This window comes from Terrapene carolina, unplaced genomic scaffold (genome assembly GCF_002925995.2).
Source record: "Terrapene carolina triunguis isolate 2854851 unplaced genomic scaffold, T_m_triunguis-2.0 Scaffold58, whole genome shotgun sequence".
NCBI lineage: Eukaryota > Metazoa > Chordata > Testudines > Emydidae > Terrapene > Terrapene triunguis.
In genome coordinates this window covers 99,637,286-99,654,201 of record NW_020664409.1, presented here as the reverse complement: position 1 = coordinate 99,654,201, position 16,916 = coordinate 99,637,286, and the positions used below count along the sequence as shown (strand labels likewise).

Sequence of the window (16,916 nt, the reverse complement as noted above, 5' to 3'; positions counted from 1 at the left end):
GTGGAAGATAAGCTTCCTGTTTGGGTCCAGATTGATCAATTGTTCCAAATTAATCTGAATCCCAGATTAAGTTTGCTAACTGGAGTATTGCAATATTTTGATTAAATGACCTTTTGTGTCCTGTCTCTATTCTGACTACTTTAATTTCAAATTTGCTTGGTTTATAAATTAGAGTATTAACTGCAATGAAAAACCAAAAATAAAAATTCAGATATATCAACCACTAATCCAGACCAACAATGTCCTGACTGTATTATTTAGCCAACAATAACTGTGTCAAATGATCTTTCTCTTTGCTCTGTCTTACAAGACATCTGTCATCTTTAGTAGCAATTATATATTTTTCTTTTTGAAACACGATAGTCCAGTATGTTGAATTGCTACTGGTGATAAGGAAGAGCACACATGTGCTGCTAATTAAGGTACCTAAAATTATGTATTTAAATAAGTGGCAATTTTTTTTTTCCAGAGGTGCTGAGCACCCACAAGTCAAATGTTAATGGGAGCTAAGCTGATCAGCACCTTGGGAGGGGGGGAAGAAATCGGCCTGTTTTTTTTTATGCCTAAATATGGATTTGGGTGCCTACCTTTAGATTCAGAAATGTTGTTCAAAATCTTATGGGGCTATCTAAAATATTTGCAAATTAGTGACTTTATTTCTTCCGGTTAATGAAAACTTCAACCTTTTTTCTTTCTGAGGCCCCCCAACATGCTATAAAAATGCCACAACTCACCTGTGCCACAACTGTTTTCTGCATATAAAAGCCAGGGCCGGTGGTACAGGGTAGCAAGCAGGGCAATTGCCTGGGGCCCTGTGCCACAGGGCGCCTCACGGAGCGAAGTTGCTCAAGCTTCGGCTTCAGCCCCAGGTGGCAGGGCCCGGAGCCCCGGGCTTCAGTCCGCATGGCAGGGCTTTAGCTTTCTGCCTTGGGCCCCAGCGGGCTCAACACTGGTTCTGCTTGGTGACCCCCTGAAACCTGCTTGTGGTCCTCTGGGAGGCCCCCGGACTCCTGGTTGAGAACCACTGCTATAGACTGCTTCTGCAATGACATTTGAATTTCAGGAGATGTTTTAGCTGGTAATTCAATTTGAGATTTGGGAGTAGGCAGTCTGTTTTATATACCCACCTGAACTGTAGGACTTGGGAGAGAAATAGCCAGATTATGATAGTGGAAATTATCACTGTCAAACATACAGCAAAACAGTCCCTGTCCTGAAGAGTTTATGTAATCTAATACAAATATATATGGCTGATACCTTTACTCTGTGTGGAAGCGCTCAACTAAGGAGCATAATAAAAACAAGGGAAAAGTTGACATAATTAACTCCTAAATTGTTTCTCATGTCTGGATCAGACATGCCAAACCTTGGGGGGGAGAGTAGAAATTGGGCTTGTTTTTGGTTTAATTGGCTTGTGAGTTGCTTGTTGACTAGTTTTTTTGGCTTGTTTTTATCTGCTCCTGGCAAGGGGGGGCAAGCAGGGGACAAGGGGGGGGGAAAGAGAGTTGGGGTGCACGGTGGGCCCACCATAGTCTCAGACTGCATGCTGGGGGGATCCAGTCACATAGTGGTGAGGTTCTTGGGATTGGCTTGTTTTGGCCTTGTTTTGAAATGGGATTAGCTTTTTTTTTTGTCTTATTGTGGACAGTCAGGGTGCTTATTTACTGTGTGAAAGTTGGCAAATGTAGTCTGGATGTGTTAGTCAGTATTAGTTGGGCACTTAACCCTAAAACCTGAGTTATCACTTGGAATTGTTACATCGTAATTCATGAGCACTGGAAATTCTAGACATGAGGGGAGCTGTTTTAATACCAATCTATGCTAAAACTGATGCAGAATAGAGTATAAATGTTTTGGTTTTGCATCATAAATTTAGGACCTGTCTAAGCAGGTAAGGGTTGGTAGACATTATTGGTCATAATTCTTTTCCTTACAATGATCGCAGTTCAAAAGTGGGTTGTCAGCCATCAAACTTTTTATTTACCAAATAACTGAGTGCAACTGTTTCTGCTGCACTATAGTTGTAGGTGGCAGAGATGAGTTGCAATCATTTCTTAAAACTCCATGGCTATTGGCCATCATTGTTCATTGGTAAAGTGACTGTCCGTTCATTTCCCCCTACTGCTCTGTATCTTTCTTACAAAAAGAGCCATGTCATAAATTGACAAGAGCCTATCTCTTTTCAGTACTTACAGGGGCAGATCCCCAACTGGTACAAGTAGTTATAGCTACAGTGATCAGCCCCATAGCTGTGTTATCTCAAATGGATGGTTGAGGGGAGATGCATTGAAACACTATCTTGGCAAAATAGTGTAACCCATTTGCTAATTACGATGTGAACAATCACTGGCCAGAACTAGAGTGCCTGCAGTAAGGTACCAAAATGTCATCTAGACAGTGATAAGTGTTATAAATGGCCTGACTCTGAGGCACTGAGTAACTACAATTGCTATAGAAGACTGTGGCACTCAGCACCACTGAAATCAAACTGTTAAGGTGCCCAACTCCGTGCAACTGAAGTAGGGAGATTTTGACCACTAAACTGAACACTGTCAATTTAAATTTAGGCTCCATGTTTAAACTTTGACCAAGCTTTTACACATAACTAAACATAGATAAAAATGTGGTGACCATCGTTAAAAAATTCAGTGAACGCAGTTTTAGACCAACATTACCCTGCAATTAGAGAACCAAACGTGTGCTAAATTAGAAGTAAAAATGCTTTGTACATTTTTAAAAAAAATCAATAGAGAAATAGAATTAAATTAAACAGAGCATAAACAGTAGTTAGTAAATGGAATTTTAAATTTTCACTTTCAATTATCCAAGAAGTTATAAGTAATATGGGTTTAAAACAAGCCTAAAGGTAGGATACAGTTTACACAAGTTTAGGTTAATAAGCCCCTTTCTTTATATTTAAAAAAAAAAGGCTGGAAACCTGCTTCCCTAGAATTTCTTGAAAGTGAGAGACCTAGTGTGCATAGAATGAGGGAATGGTACTTTATTTGGATTTATTTAAAAAAAAAAAAGCACTTGTAGAGAATAGGGGATTAAGGATAAGCTTAATCTTTCAAATAGTGTTGATGTAGCACTAGTTTGAGTTGAAACACAAAATATTTGGCTTCAAGCAAAATGCCTACCTTATTTCTTTATTTTTTAGTGTCTACGATGGTCTGAGCATATATCCCATAGTTTAAAAACTATAAACATATATCCAACTTAACCACCTTCCTCAACAGTCTAAGGCTATGGCTACACTACGAGGCTTTTAGTGACACAGCTCTGCCGCTACAGCCGTGCCGCTAAAAGGCACGCAGTGTGGCTACTGTTTGTCAGCAGGAGAGAGCTCTTCTGCCGACAAAGCACTGTTTTCTTCAGTGAAAACTTTTGTCGTTCGGGGGCAGTGTTTTTAACACCCCTGAACAACAAAAGTTTTGCCGACAAAGTGCCAGTGTAGCCAAAGCCTTAGAGAAGAGAGGAAATAAATGGGCTTCTCTGCATGCTATCAATGTACAAATTGCTTCATTCCTCTAACCGTATGACTACACAACAGAGTGTCATTTGACGACCAAAGTGTCTATTTTAAAATGGATAAACTCTTTTTCAGACTAAAACGTCTTCTCTCAAATTGCATTATATAGAACGTTCCCATAACAACTTTGTGTGATTTTTGTTTTTGTTTATAGGACACTCAGTAGGGATGTCTTTTTTAAAAGCTAGAGATATAAGAACAGATGGCACGTTTGTCTTTTATCCTTCTATAGGATTAGTGTACCTTGGATTTTTTTCCAAGACAGTGTTTTAATACGAATTGGTCAGTGAAGAGCCTCTTAATATAACATTGACGTTGATTGGGATGTGCTGCCATCTGTTTTCAGTGCTCTACATTTTAAAACGCTCATCCCCAACATCACGTAGACAGATCTCTGGATGTGTAATAAGGATCAGTAGAGATGTGAAGTAGTTAGCTTTATATAAAGGACACTGGTTTGATTTGGCCAGGTATATGAGAATTTCTGGAATTCTTAATGATTAAACTCTTGTGGGAAAATAGTCTGTCAGGTAAAAATCTATACCATAGTCTCCTAATAAAGACTGAAGAATTACACCTCCTGTTAAGAGCAGTCTTATTCACATCAACCATTAGAATTTTTTGTCTCCCAATCCTACATGTGATTCAACCAAAAATAGTTTGACACTAGGGGTTAAGTTAAGACAAATTTTAGATTGGGCAAATTGGAATAGTGAAGGGTCAGTGGGTTGTGTAGGTTAAATGTCAATGGCTTTGTTTAGTTGAAGTCTAAAGATCTGTCCATCAAATGGATAAAATGAAAAAAGTATTTAAATTCTAAATGTAGACTTTTCTTATAAAAGAGGGGAGTTGCATTCTTTCCAGGGGCAACCACTGAAATGGAGAGAATGTTTACAGCAGCTACCATGCAGTAGTATTCCATACCAGTATCTCTAGCTAGAATAAAAAATAATTGTAGGATATGTGAGATTATTGGTATTGAGGTGTACTAAATCCATAAGTGCTATAGTTCAGGGGTCGGCAACCTTTTAGAAATGGTGTGCCGAGTCTTCATTTATTCACTCTAATTTAAGGTTTCGTGTGCCAGTAATACATTTTTAACATTTTTAGAAGGTTTCTTTCTAAAAGTCTATAATATATAACTAAACTATTGTATATAAATGTTTTAAAAATGTTTAAGAAGTTTCATTTAAAATTAAATTAAAATGCAGAGCCCTCCAGACTGGTGGCCAGGACCTGGGCAGTGAGAGTGCCACTGAAAATCAGCTCATGTGCTGCCTTCGGCACACGTGCCATAGGTTGCCTACCCCTTCTATAGTTCATGCCTTGTTTAGAAAATAAGCCATACAAGTGCAAAGTAAGTGTGTCTGCATGTGTAACAAAAAAGTAGCCCTTCTAATCATTCCTGTTGGAAGAAAAAGTGCTATTTTAAAGTCATTGTATACCTTCAAATTCTTACTAGAAGCTTCTTCAAACTCAGTACTTTTCAGAAAAATGTGCATCTAATTTTACATTGGGGAAAAAATGTAGACTTTGCAATTAAAAGCTTTGAATTTTCTTGTATCCGAAATAGTTGAGTTTGGAGTTCTGCTTCTACCAGTGTATGTGACATTTAACAGGAGTTGCATCCAAAATTAATTTTGACTTGGGTGTATTAAGTGTGGTTGTATTTTTTTCGTCTGTTTTTGTTTCCCCCCCCCCTCAGAACAGGTTGTTCAGCATTATGTACAGTGGAGAGTTGCACTTTGTCTGAACTGTATTGAATAGACATGTCTTCTGATCAAACCTGACTCAAATCCTATTTAAGAATGACGTCCTCCTAAATTAATTTGTTTTGGTTTTCTGTCTGGAGCATCACGGGAGCTGTGAGCTTATGCAGAATAGCAGCTTGTCTATATAACCCAGTTTTCTACAGAGTCAAACTAAAACCTGCTACTTGTTTCTGCCTGGTGACTTGTTGGATTTATATCACACTGCCGTTTCTAAAAATGGTGCTGGATGTGGAAGATACTGTTTACCTAATAAATAATGCAGTAAGTATTGAGATCTGGGGGGCGGGTGTGAAAATACTTTTGAGACTGAATGTTAGTGACCTTGAACATAGGTCAGATAAAGTGTTATCTAGGCTCATTTAGTGTTTGTGGGTCTTGCAGTTTTGGTGCAGATACAACCAAAAATGTGACTAAAAAGAGAAACTTAATGCTAGAATTTGTAAATTCTACTTTACTTTAGTATTAGATGTCTAAGGTGTATTGTGTATTTTTTTATAATATTACTGAGTTGTGAATTAGATTAAAGGTGAAGGTTTTTTTGTTTGTGTTTTTTGACCCTACTTATAATTATAAGTATTGGGTATTTTGGCTTTGTACTGTAAAGGTGTTTGGATGTGGATATATATTCATTCCTCTGTGCAGTCCTTTATTTAATTTGACAATCACAAAGCTACCCTGAAAGTATGCCTTAAGGCAAAGCTCTTTATTTTTATTTTATTTTTTTTAAAGGCAAGTTAAAAAGAAAATGCATGCCTGGAGCTGGCAGGGTGCCAAAACATTGGGTGTCTCCATACCATACAGTACAGTGATGGGATATCTAGGAATAAGGTTCTACTAAGCACTCTTGCTCTTACCTGAATTTCATTGCTTGGCTAGTAACTCATTACACTTGGGCATAATCTTTTGTGGTTTACCTTTCTTTAAGTTTTTATTTCAACTATCTTTAGTACTGATTTTCACAGAATCATAGATATGTGGGGCTGGCAGGGACGTTGGAGTCATTAAATCCAGCCCCCTGTGCTGAGACAGGACCTAGTAAACCTAGACCATCTCTGGCAGGTGTTCATCTAACCTTGTCTTAAAAACCTCCAATGATGGGGATTCCACAACTTCCCTTGGAAGCCTATTCCAGAATTTAACTACCTTTGCTACGGATTAAGCTCCTTACTTCTGGTCGTAACTCCAGTGGAGATGGAGAACCATTGATCAGTCCTCTTGATAACGGCTCTTAACATATTGGAAGACTATTAGGTCCCCTTACAGCCTTCTTTTTTTTTTTTAACCTTTCCTCATAGATCAGGTTTTCTAAACCTTTCATCATTTTTGTTGCTCTTCTCTGGATTCTTTTCAATTTGTCCACATCTTAAAGTGTGGCACCCAGAATTGGACACAATATTCCAGCTGATGGCTCACCAGTGCAAAGCAAAGTGGGACAATTACCACCTGTCTTACACCACTTCTGTTAGTAGATCTCAGAATACTAGCCCTCTTCTACAACTGCATCACATTGCTGACTCATAATCAATTTGTGATCTGTTATAGCCCCCAGGTCCTTTTCAACAGTACTACTGCCTAGCCAGTTATCCCCATTTTGTAGTTGTGCATTTTATTTTCTCCCCCCCCCCTTTTCCTAAGTGAAGCACTTTGCACTTGTCTTTAATGAATTGTATCCTGTTGATTTCAGACCAGTTTGTCAAGATCATTTTGAATTCTAATCCATCCTTAAAAATGCTTGCAACCCCTTCTAGCTTGGTTGGCAAATTTTATAATCATACTCTCCATTCCATTATTCAAGTCATTATTGAATAGTACCAGACCTAGGACTGACCCCTGTGGGATACCAGTGGATATGTCCTCTGTTTGACAGTGAGCCATTGATAGCTGCTGTTTGAGTAGAGTCGTACAACTGGTTGTACATCTACCTCATAATTTCATCTAGACCTTACTTCACACATGAGAATGTTGTGGGACTGTCAAAAGCCTTACTAAAATCAAAATATGTCTGCTGCTTTCCCCCGTCCCCTAAGCCAGTAACCCTGGCAAAGAATCAAATTAGGTTGGTTTGGCATGATTAGTTGGGTGTTCCTTAACCCTAATATCCCTCTAGCTGCTTCTAGCTGATTGCTTAACTTGTTCCAGCATCGTTGAGTATCAAAGTTAGGCTGACTGGTCTTTAATTTCCCAGGTCCTCTTTGTTCCCCTTTTTTAAAGATAGTCTTATGTTTGCCCTTCTCCATCTCTGTGGGAACCTCACTTACCCTCATGAGTTCTTGGAGATAATTGCTAATGGTGCTGAGATTGCTTCAGCTGGTTCCTTAAAATTCATCCTAAGGTACTTATCAGGCCCTACCAACTTGACTGTATTTAACTTATCTAAATATTGGTGTGACATTCCCCTGGTGTTATCTGGACCATTGATCTGCTAGGCCACTTTAATCCTCGATTCTGGGAGCCAGCCTTACCCTGCTCTGCTATGAGAACCCCCACCCCCACGCTGTTCACACACAGCCTCTAGCATTTAAGCTGCTCCCAGCTACATGAGTGAGCACTTTTGGCTAGCCGCTGCTTGGATTGTACAACCAAATGACATTAGCCAATATCTCTGGTCCCAGACACAACCCTAGGAACATCTGTCTTGCAGTGTCCAGTTAAGCCTGCTGGACACTGCAAGCTTATGTGTTTGTCAATTTAACAAAGAAATTGATATGTACCAGGCTTGTTATCCCAAGGGGAGTCTCTGACACACTTCAACCAAGCGCACTAAATAAACAAACAAATTAACTACAAAAGATAGATTTTAAGTGATTAGAAGTCAAAACATAAGTCAGATTTGGTCAAATGAAATAAAAGCAAAACGCATTCTAAGCTGATCTTAACACTTTCAGTGCCCTTACAAACTTAGATGCTTCTCACCACAAGCTGGTTGGTTGCCCTTCAGCCAGGCTCTCCCCTTTGATCAGCGCTTCAGTTGCTTGGTGATGTCTGTAGACTGAGGTAGAAAAAAGAGAGAGCATGGCAAACATTTCTCCCTTTTATAATGTTTCTTCCCTCTTGGCTTTGCCTCCCCTCTTCTCCCCCTTCCCCCCCCCCCCCGTCACTTCAGTCAGGTGAGCATTATCTCATAGTCCCAAACTGACCAAGAGAAGGGGGGGGTGACTCACTCAAGAGTCCAACAGATCCTTTGTTGCCTAGGCCAGTGTCCTTTGTTCCTGTGAGGCTGCACTGGGTTTGTCCAATACATGCCCTGATGAGGTGTGAACTGCCCCTCTGCTCCTGGAGGGATTTGCCTATACCTCTGCTCCTGGACAGTCCTGGACTGGGCTTGTTTTAAGCCATGAGGACACCATTTCAGCCTCATAAATATATACAGTAACTCCTCACTTAAAGTCGTCCTGGTTAACGTTGTTTTGTTACATTGTTGATCAGTTAGGGAACATGCTCGTTTAAAGTTTTGCAATGCTCCCTTATGTCATTTGGCAGCTGCCTGTTTTTGTCCACTGCTTGCAGGAAGAGCAACCCGTTGCAGCTAGCTGGTGGGGGGCTTGGAACCAGGGTGAACCAGCAGCCCCCCATCAGCTCCTCGTTCTCCTAAGTTCCCTGTGCTGCAGATGCCCAGCAGGCTACCAATTGCCAGCAGTTCAGCTGTCCCTCCCCCCACTGCCATGTGCTGCTCCTGTCCTCTGCCCCAGAGCCTCCTGCTTGCTATCTTGCTGGGGGGGGGCTGGCTAATGTCAGGGTGTCCCCCTCCCCCATGCTCCTGCACCCCACTTACCCCATCTTCCATAGAGCAGGGGAAACACACGACAGGGCTCAGGACGGAGGGAGCTTCCTGGCAGCAGCTGCCGGCTCAGCTTGCTGAGCAACTTAGAAAGGCAGTTTACTTAGTGGGGTCAGCATACTTAAAGGAAGGAGCAATGCGCATCTCTCTCACACACAGGGTGTCTCTGCCATGCTGTCTCCTCTCCCTCCATTCGTGCTGCCTTGTAGAGTGTGAGGCTACATTAACAACAATGAGTTAACCCTCGAGGGCTCAGCCAATTGCTAGTTCATCATTTAGCAGTAAGGCATCCCCTGGGAAATATCCCACCTCAAACAAGCTTCACAACCATTATCGCTGTGTACCGAATTTGTGTGTGTGTGTGTGTGTGTGTGTGAGATTTCCCTGGAACCTCCCCCCCCCCCCCATTTGCATTAATTCTTATGGGGAAATTGGATTAGCTTAACATGGTTTCGCTTAGTCGCATTTTTCAGCAACATAATTACAACGTTAAGCAAGGAGTTACTGTACATGTTACAACTGATAACAATGCTGAGTGCATCATGAGCCTTCCAAAGACACCCGGCATGACAAACTGCATTGGATACCACACCTTCATTTTATAAGGATGAACATGGGGGAGGTGCAGGGTGTTCCCCAAGGTATAGTGTCACAATTGTTTAACCTGTTCTTTCCCTATTTTGGCTTGCATTCCTTCCCCCTGGTAGTTAATATTAACTATGCCTAGGGTGGAGGAGTATGCTATGGGACTGAAAACATTGATGTATATCTCATGAATTAGTGTAAGTCCATATCACTAGATAAGCATTAAGTCGACCATAATGTAGACAACTAACGTGAATAAAATATTTCATAAACTCCTGTATTCTCCACCACCTCTTTTGGTACTTAAAACATAAGAAGACTTAGTTGAGAAGTGTGTGTGTGTGTGTGTGTGTGTGTGTGTAATGAAAACTTCAAACTATTAATTTTTTTTTTTAAATCATGCAGATACTAGACTTCAGTACCAGGTTGAACCACAACTCCTACAGCTACTGAGGACATTCTGCAACAAAAAATAAATTCGACAAATTTTATTTGTCAGAATAACATTACATAATCACACTAGTTTCAATTATTTTGGTAATTTATTTCAAAATGCCAGTCAGCAAGTATGTTGGTAACAATACAGATAAACAAAATTCCCCCAGAAATAGTGTTAAAGAAACCCCTCTGAAAACCCAGTTCCTCTGCCCTCTCCTCCCCTAGAGGCCAGCTGGGGGGTCAGACACCCACAACTCTCCTCCCTCCCTGCCCCCAAGCCAATACACCCAAACTCAGTCACAGGGCCCCCCCAGCCCAGGTACTCATGTTCACTTGCCCCCTCCACACACCAGAGCCCAGAGGGAGAAACAGCCTGATAGTTGGTCCCAGGCTTGCACAGAGTTTCCTTTGCACCACCGTTTCTTTCCCTCAGGGCGTGCTGGGAACTGCAGCTGCCAGGAACCCTCTAGCCCCCTCCCCCAAGCAGTCTCTTCTCTGTGAGAGATCTGGGCTCTGTTGAATCCAGTGGCCACTAGTGGCAGCCAGCAGCACTGCAGCCTATTACTGTGGGGGAAAGGAAATTTAAATTTCTGCAGAATTCTGCATTGTGCAGTGGTGCAGAATTCCCCCGGCAGTAAGCTACTGATATCTGCTTAATGAGAAACATAGCCCCCTAACAATGGCCTTCCACAGAGTTGCTGTAAGATGTTCTAAACTTCAAACTAGTGCAGTATAAGGGTTTGTCATTTAACACTTGCAGGCATAGCGAGGGGTGGCTGTTTTTTTTTATTTGTACTACTTATTTGTATTTTGTTTTTAGTGTCTCTTCCTCTAATGGAGTTAAGATTTAGGCTACCACTGGTTATAACACTCATGGAGTGGCTTTATCTAGTACTGACCACAGACGTATAGAGATGATGCAGTCATCCTGATATCTGAGTGTGACACTTTTGTGTGTGGATGCTTACAGTAAAAATCAATGAAGTTAACAGGGCACTTTGCCATAGTAAAGGTTATTCTTTAAAGTAAAGGGCTATGTTGTAGTCATCACAAGCACCACAGTGTGGGAATTCTTGACAAATGCTATCTTACTTATCTCTAATATCTTGATCAACATGGCTACAACAGCACTGCATGTGACTCATTCTGATTTCTGTACATGCTGTTAACGGTGGTTATTTATTGGCCAAGTTTGCAAGGCCTTATAGTCACTTCAAAACCTTTCTCTCTTTGGATAATGTAACACTAACTTTTGAACACCATATCCAGTCAATCCCAGAACTTCAGGGAGTGTTCAAGGCATTAGAGGGCAGAATGTTGTTTTTGGTGATAATTGGAAAACTGAAAGGAAGAAATTGGGTGTCGGGGGGAGACAACACATTTACCCTCTAGCATCTGGTTAGCAGAGCTAGCAGCTTCAGCTGCCCATTTAATTGTCTGTAGATCAAATAACCAGTTGATGGTGTCCATTAATGCATTCCAGGATAACAGTACCCTTCACTTTAGGTCTGCCCATTTCCTCAGTACATTTGAGAAATGTTGACATCCTGAAAGACCAAAGAAAGGAGAAAAAGAATGATTGGGGCAGGAAGAGTGGCAGGCATGTGGGATTGGAGATGCATGTAGAACCCCTGGTGGGGGTAGAATGGGGATCCTGGTGGGAGACCCACAGATCCTCTGGCATGGATGGGGGGAATGAGGGGCACACAACCCCTGGCATGTGGGGAATGATCAATTCTGGTATGAGGGGGCATCCTGGCCTTGGCATGAAGGAGGGTTGCATTGGGTCCCTAAAATAAAGGGGAATGGGAGGATGGCACATGGAGTTTGTGGTGGAGAATAGAGGGATACAAGGAACCCTTTGTGTGTGCAATAAGCTTGGCCTAAAAAAGCAACAAAGTGTATGAACCCCCTCCCTCTCCCCTGTCTTATTTAGTCTGATTTTAAAGCACATCTATAGACACCCATCCCGTGCTCTTGACATCTATCCCATAAAATAAAAATGACCATGAACTTGGTGTCTGTATCAAGAGTCTTAATATTGCTGTGATAAGTTCCTTAAGGTTTTTCCTTTCACTTTGAATGATGTTCAAATTATGCTGGATGTGCATGATGCAAAAGATCTAGTAGTATCTACTGAGTGGAGCATTAAAATAAGTAATCAATTGTTTCTTATTTGCAGGAGCAAGATGTTGAGACTCTGCATGGCTCTGTCCATGTTACTATGTATGGGACTCCCAAAGGAAACAGGCCTGCCATCCTAACATACCATGATATTGGACTGAATCGTAAGTGTGATCTTTCATACAACAGCACAGTGATGGCCAGCTGTAACAGCTGATCACGTTGTGGTTCTTTAACTTACAACCTGCCATGATCCTTGCAGCACATAATTTTCAGGGGTAAAATTAGGATCCTGGTGTGGGAGCTTGCCAGTAAATTGTTGCACAGTGCAGGTCGATCCAGATTGGCCTTTGCTGCATCCCAGACTTTGCTGTGAGCCATTATATGCAACAAACCAACATGGAGGTACAGATGAACAAGGGGCCCAGATTTTGTTCCCGGTAGAAATGGGCTAGCTGGCAGTCAGGAGGAGGGACTTGAGGCTGAATGCAGGCAAATATGAGTAGAAAGTGGTGCCCTTTGACAGGCTTTCTACTAAGTGTTGGCTTGTGTGGAGCCACTCTTTCCTCTCATAGACATGACTTTCTTAATACCCTGATTTAAGGGACAAAATGGCTTGAGTTCTAACAGGATTTTTCCCTCTGTATAAATCCTTGTACCTATAAATAAAATCTTTCTAGATGAAAGGAGAAGGACCTCTGGGTCAAAAATAGCCTATATTTGGGGACCTTCCAAGCACCATGCAGCAACATGTGCTTGATAGGGATTTTGGAGCAGGAAAAGGGTATGCGTCACAAAATGACACGGGTGGAAAGAAGCTTGTGGAAGATTCCTTTTTGAATAATTGTCCTAATACTGCTGAGGGTTTTTATGTATTTAGCTATGTATGTGTCAGGATGTCTAGAACTTTGTATAGATTCAAACTAGAATAAATCAGTGGATGATGAAATGGTGTCAGCACAAAGTGTGACGTTTCTCTTCAGTGCTGCATGGTTTAATCTTGTATAGATGCAATCCAATAAAATGCCAGTTAGATTTTGACTTTTTTGTCTAATACCAAATATGTTTTGGCCACTGTCACTCCACAAGACTTGGCATTTCTTTACTCAGTTATTAATGTTTACTATTGGACACTACCACATTTAGGATTAGGGGTCCATTGTGCTGCGTGTAAACACAAAGTCATGGTCCCTGCTCCAAAGAGTTTACTTTTCCATCAGTAAGCCTATTGTAACTCATTTCTTCATGGTGGCTTGATAGAAGCATCCCTATATTTCATTTCCTATTTTCCGTGGATTAGGGACAGGTGGCCTCTGGGCCTTAACAATTGTTGAGATTGTAAGACTTCTATCTAGGAAGGAAGAAAAACCTGTCTTTATGCTATGTAAAGTTTTATTGCTCATCACATTTTATACTAAAACTACTCAATTCTTATTTTACATGTGATGTTAAAGGAGTTGATATTTAAACATTTTTATGCTAACTTTGCTGTTACTTACCTTGCATTTTAACAAGGGAAGGGTTTAAAAAAAATACTTTATCCATTTGTGGTGCATTGCCTAACTTCTGAATTTCTTTTCATGTTGAACAGTATAAATAGGTTATTTCTGTCTGGGTCTCACCCTAGTGCAATACAGCTGGCATTAGGTTTTAAGTTCAGGAGGAAAGAATAAGCCTTAAACAGGCTTCCGCTGAAACCTTAATGTGAGAAGTTCATATTTCTAAAGAAGCCTAAATTTTAGGCCTAATCTGTTTGATAGCATTCCTGTAAAAAATTTTCATCTTAATGTATTCTGCTTGTAGCTACCATAGGAAATCTCAGACTAGCTTGGTGTAACTTGCAGTCCTTGGACATAAGGACAAGAGAATACTGCAAAAAAGATGATTGACTTTGGATTCTACTTTGGATTTGCTTCCCCCCCCCCCACACACACACTTTTATTATAACCCTAAGAAAGATGAGTAAAGTGAAGTAAAATGGAAGTTGTTTTAAAAGCCAAATCCTGGGATAAACACTTCTGCCCCACCTGACTTCTAGTTTAACTTTCATGTCAGGAATTTTCTTGAGACTTTGGTCTGCCACAAATTTTGACCACGAGTGCCAGAATTTAATCACTTACATGAAAAAATTTCTTGGGAAACTGTTCAGTTTTCTGCCTCACGGTGTTAAATGGTGTTAACTTGCTTTATTAGTTTATCTTTGGAGCAGGATTTTGTTAATCCCCTTTCTAACAATAATTGGCAACAAAGTTGAGCAGGTTGAACCATACTGCAAATTACTGAAAAATTAAATCTGCAGAGAAACTTAAAGAAACTCAGACTAAAATACTCATACAAACTCTCAAATTGCAGTTTCTTGTGATATCTGGATTAAAACTGTATAAGCCATTCAGTCTTTCATCTTAATGACTATTACGTTCTTCCCCCCTCTGTTTCTTGAAGACAAAACTTGCTTCAACCCCCTCTTCAACTTTGAAGATATGCAGGAAATAACACAACACTTCGCAGTCTGTCATGTGGATGCACCGGGGCAACAAGATGGAGCAGCATCTTTCCCAGCTGGGTGAGTTGGAGCTGGGGAAAGATCTTGATGCTTGCAGGGTTGGCTTGTTAACTGGTCAGAAAAGAATATTCTTGATCTGCAGTTTTAATTTAGAAAACTTTTCTGGAAACTTCTGTATGTTCTGAACTGGTATCTGTAGAGAATCTCCACTTAAATCAGTGGTGTGATAGAGATCAGAATCTGGGTCTGCAAATTCACACTTCAATATGTTATTTCTTAAATGACTCTGGTCCCAGAGTGGTTCTCAAAGCAATCTGTGCTTTGGTCAGTTTAAATTATGAATCAACTAATTTAATCTCGAAAGAATGTTTTCCAGCTCTTTTATTCCTACTATTGCGGTGGATCTGTATCTTGTTCCCTCATAGCTGTATCTTTCCAAACTACAAACATAAAATGAAATCAGAATAAAAACATTATAGGTATTATCTCCATTTTTGTGGTATCTTTAGACCGTGTTAAATTACTTTTAAAAAAAGAGGTAAAACAGAATTGATAAACTAAAATGCTAGTGCTACTTGGAAAATTCAATTTGCTGAATATTAACAAAAATAGTTCCTTAATAGGATGCCTTATATATCTTAAGCTGTTAACTCCTGAGCATTGTTTTGTAACCCTGCTGAAAATCCTTTGTCCTGTTCAGTGTGAATTTTTGTACTAGTAAAGCCTGCCAACGTGTAAAAGGATTATCTTGGCCAAAGTGTGTGTCTGATGTTTTAGCCAAATAAGATTGGATTGCCCTAAGTTAAGATGTATTTTGGATAATACTCAACATGATATAGAAGGAATTGCCAACAGGCAAAGGGAAATGGGCAAAGAAAATAAGAGTTGTACTGTGTAAGAGCTAGGTATAGTAGTACTAATGAATTAGCTTACTTTTACCCATGTTATGTGAGTTGGGCTAGATCGCTTATTTTTAAGCTGGTATGGCAGTGAGAAGTCTCGCTGGAAAAGATTGTGGGCCAGATTCTCAGATGGCTTAAATTGACATAGCTTCACTTACATCAGTGGAGCTACACAGATTTTACAACAGCTGATAATCTGACCTTATGTGAATTCAGTGTACTTCTTGGTGCAAGAGCTTTGTCTCTCATCTACTCAAACTTGTAGATTTTGTGCTTCTAAGCAACCTAACCGCTAACGTTGCCCAACATCTCCTATAATAGACTTAATTTAAAAAACAAAAAAACAAAAAACCACAACCTAGGAGTTAGAGGCTTCATAGACAAAGGCCTAGTCTAAGCTAGATAGTTCATACCAGTTTGAGCAAAATCAGGTATACTGGCAGAAAGCAACTATAGGACAACTATATCTACACTGGGGCTTTTGCCAGTATAGAAATGCGGTCCCACAAAAAATCACACCCCTAGCTGACATTGCTGAAAAGACTACATGTACCACAGCCAACACTGTTGTTGCTTTCACTAGTTAGGAGAAACATGCAATTTGTACATGTTGTGGAATATCTTCTCTTTGGTGCTTGCTGTCGTTTTGAGTGGCCTGTCAGGAATGTCACTTCAGTCTCTGGCAGGGCCACTGGATTAGATTCTTCCCCTGTGCCAGTTTGTCTTCTGTACATATGTTCTTTAAACCAGGTTGGTAGAAATAGTTGAAAACACTATTTGTGTGTCTCGGTTTTTTTTTTTAAACACTTTTTTTCTAGCCCAAAGTGGGTAGAGATAGCAGTGTGGTGTCAATTCAGATATTTCTTGTTGGTGGAGTGGGTGGCAAATTCTAGCCCCTGCCTCCCTGTCAGGGACCCTATTCTAGTCCCTACTCATCCCTCCTCCCCAATCTTCCTGCAGAGACCCCTGTCTCTGTCGACCAGGAAGTCTCCCCTTTTTTACTCTCAGTGCGTGAGCCAGTGCCACCAGGAGTTGAGTTCTTTGTGGACTCCCCTGTATGCTGTCGTAGAGGAACACTTTGTATGCCAGGTCGCAACAGCATTTGGCCCAGCTTCCCCTTTATCTGGGGGTGGCATTGCAACCCCATGAGCCAGTTTGCAATACCACCCACTGAAATTTGGCCTGGCTGCCTCTCCAGGCTGTACAGAGAGATGGCGGGTCAAATTTCAGTGATATTGCAACCATGCGGCCAGAGTAATGCTCCAGCAGCAACTGTATTGAT

The 16,916-nt window shown here is 40.8% G+C and overlaps 1 protein-coding gene across 1 annotated transcript in view; it reads left to right on the top strand.

Moving 5' to 3' along the window:
• Positions 1-16,916, top strand: part of NDRG1 (N-myc downstream regulated 1) — a 49,005-nt gene that overhangs the window by 20,367 nt on the left and 11,722 nt on the right. The window contains exons 4-5 of the mRNA XM_026646667.2: positions 12,288-12,393; positions 14,672-14,792. Of these exons, the coding sequence (XP_026502452.1) occupies positions 12,288-12,393; positions 14,672-14,792 (227 nt within the window). The remainder of the gene's footprint in view (positions 1-12,287; positions 12,394-14,671; positions 14,793-16,916) is intronic.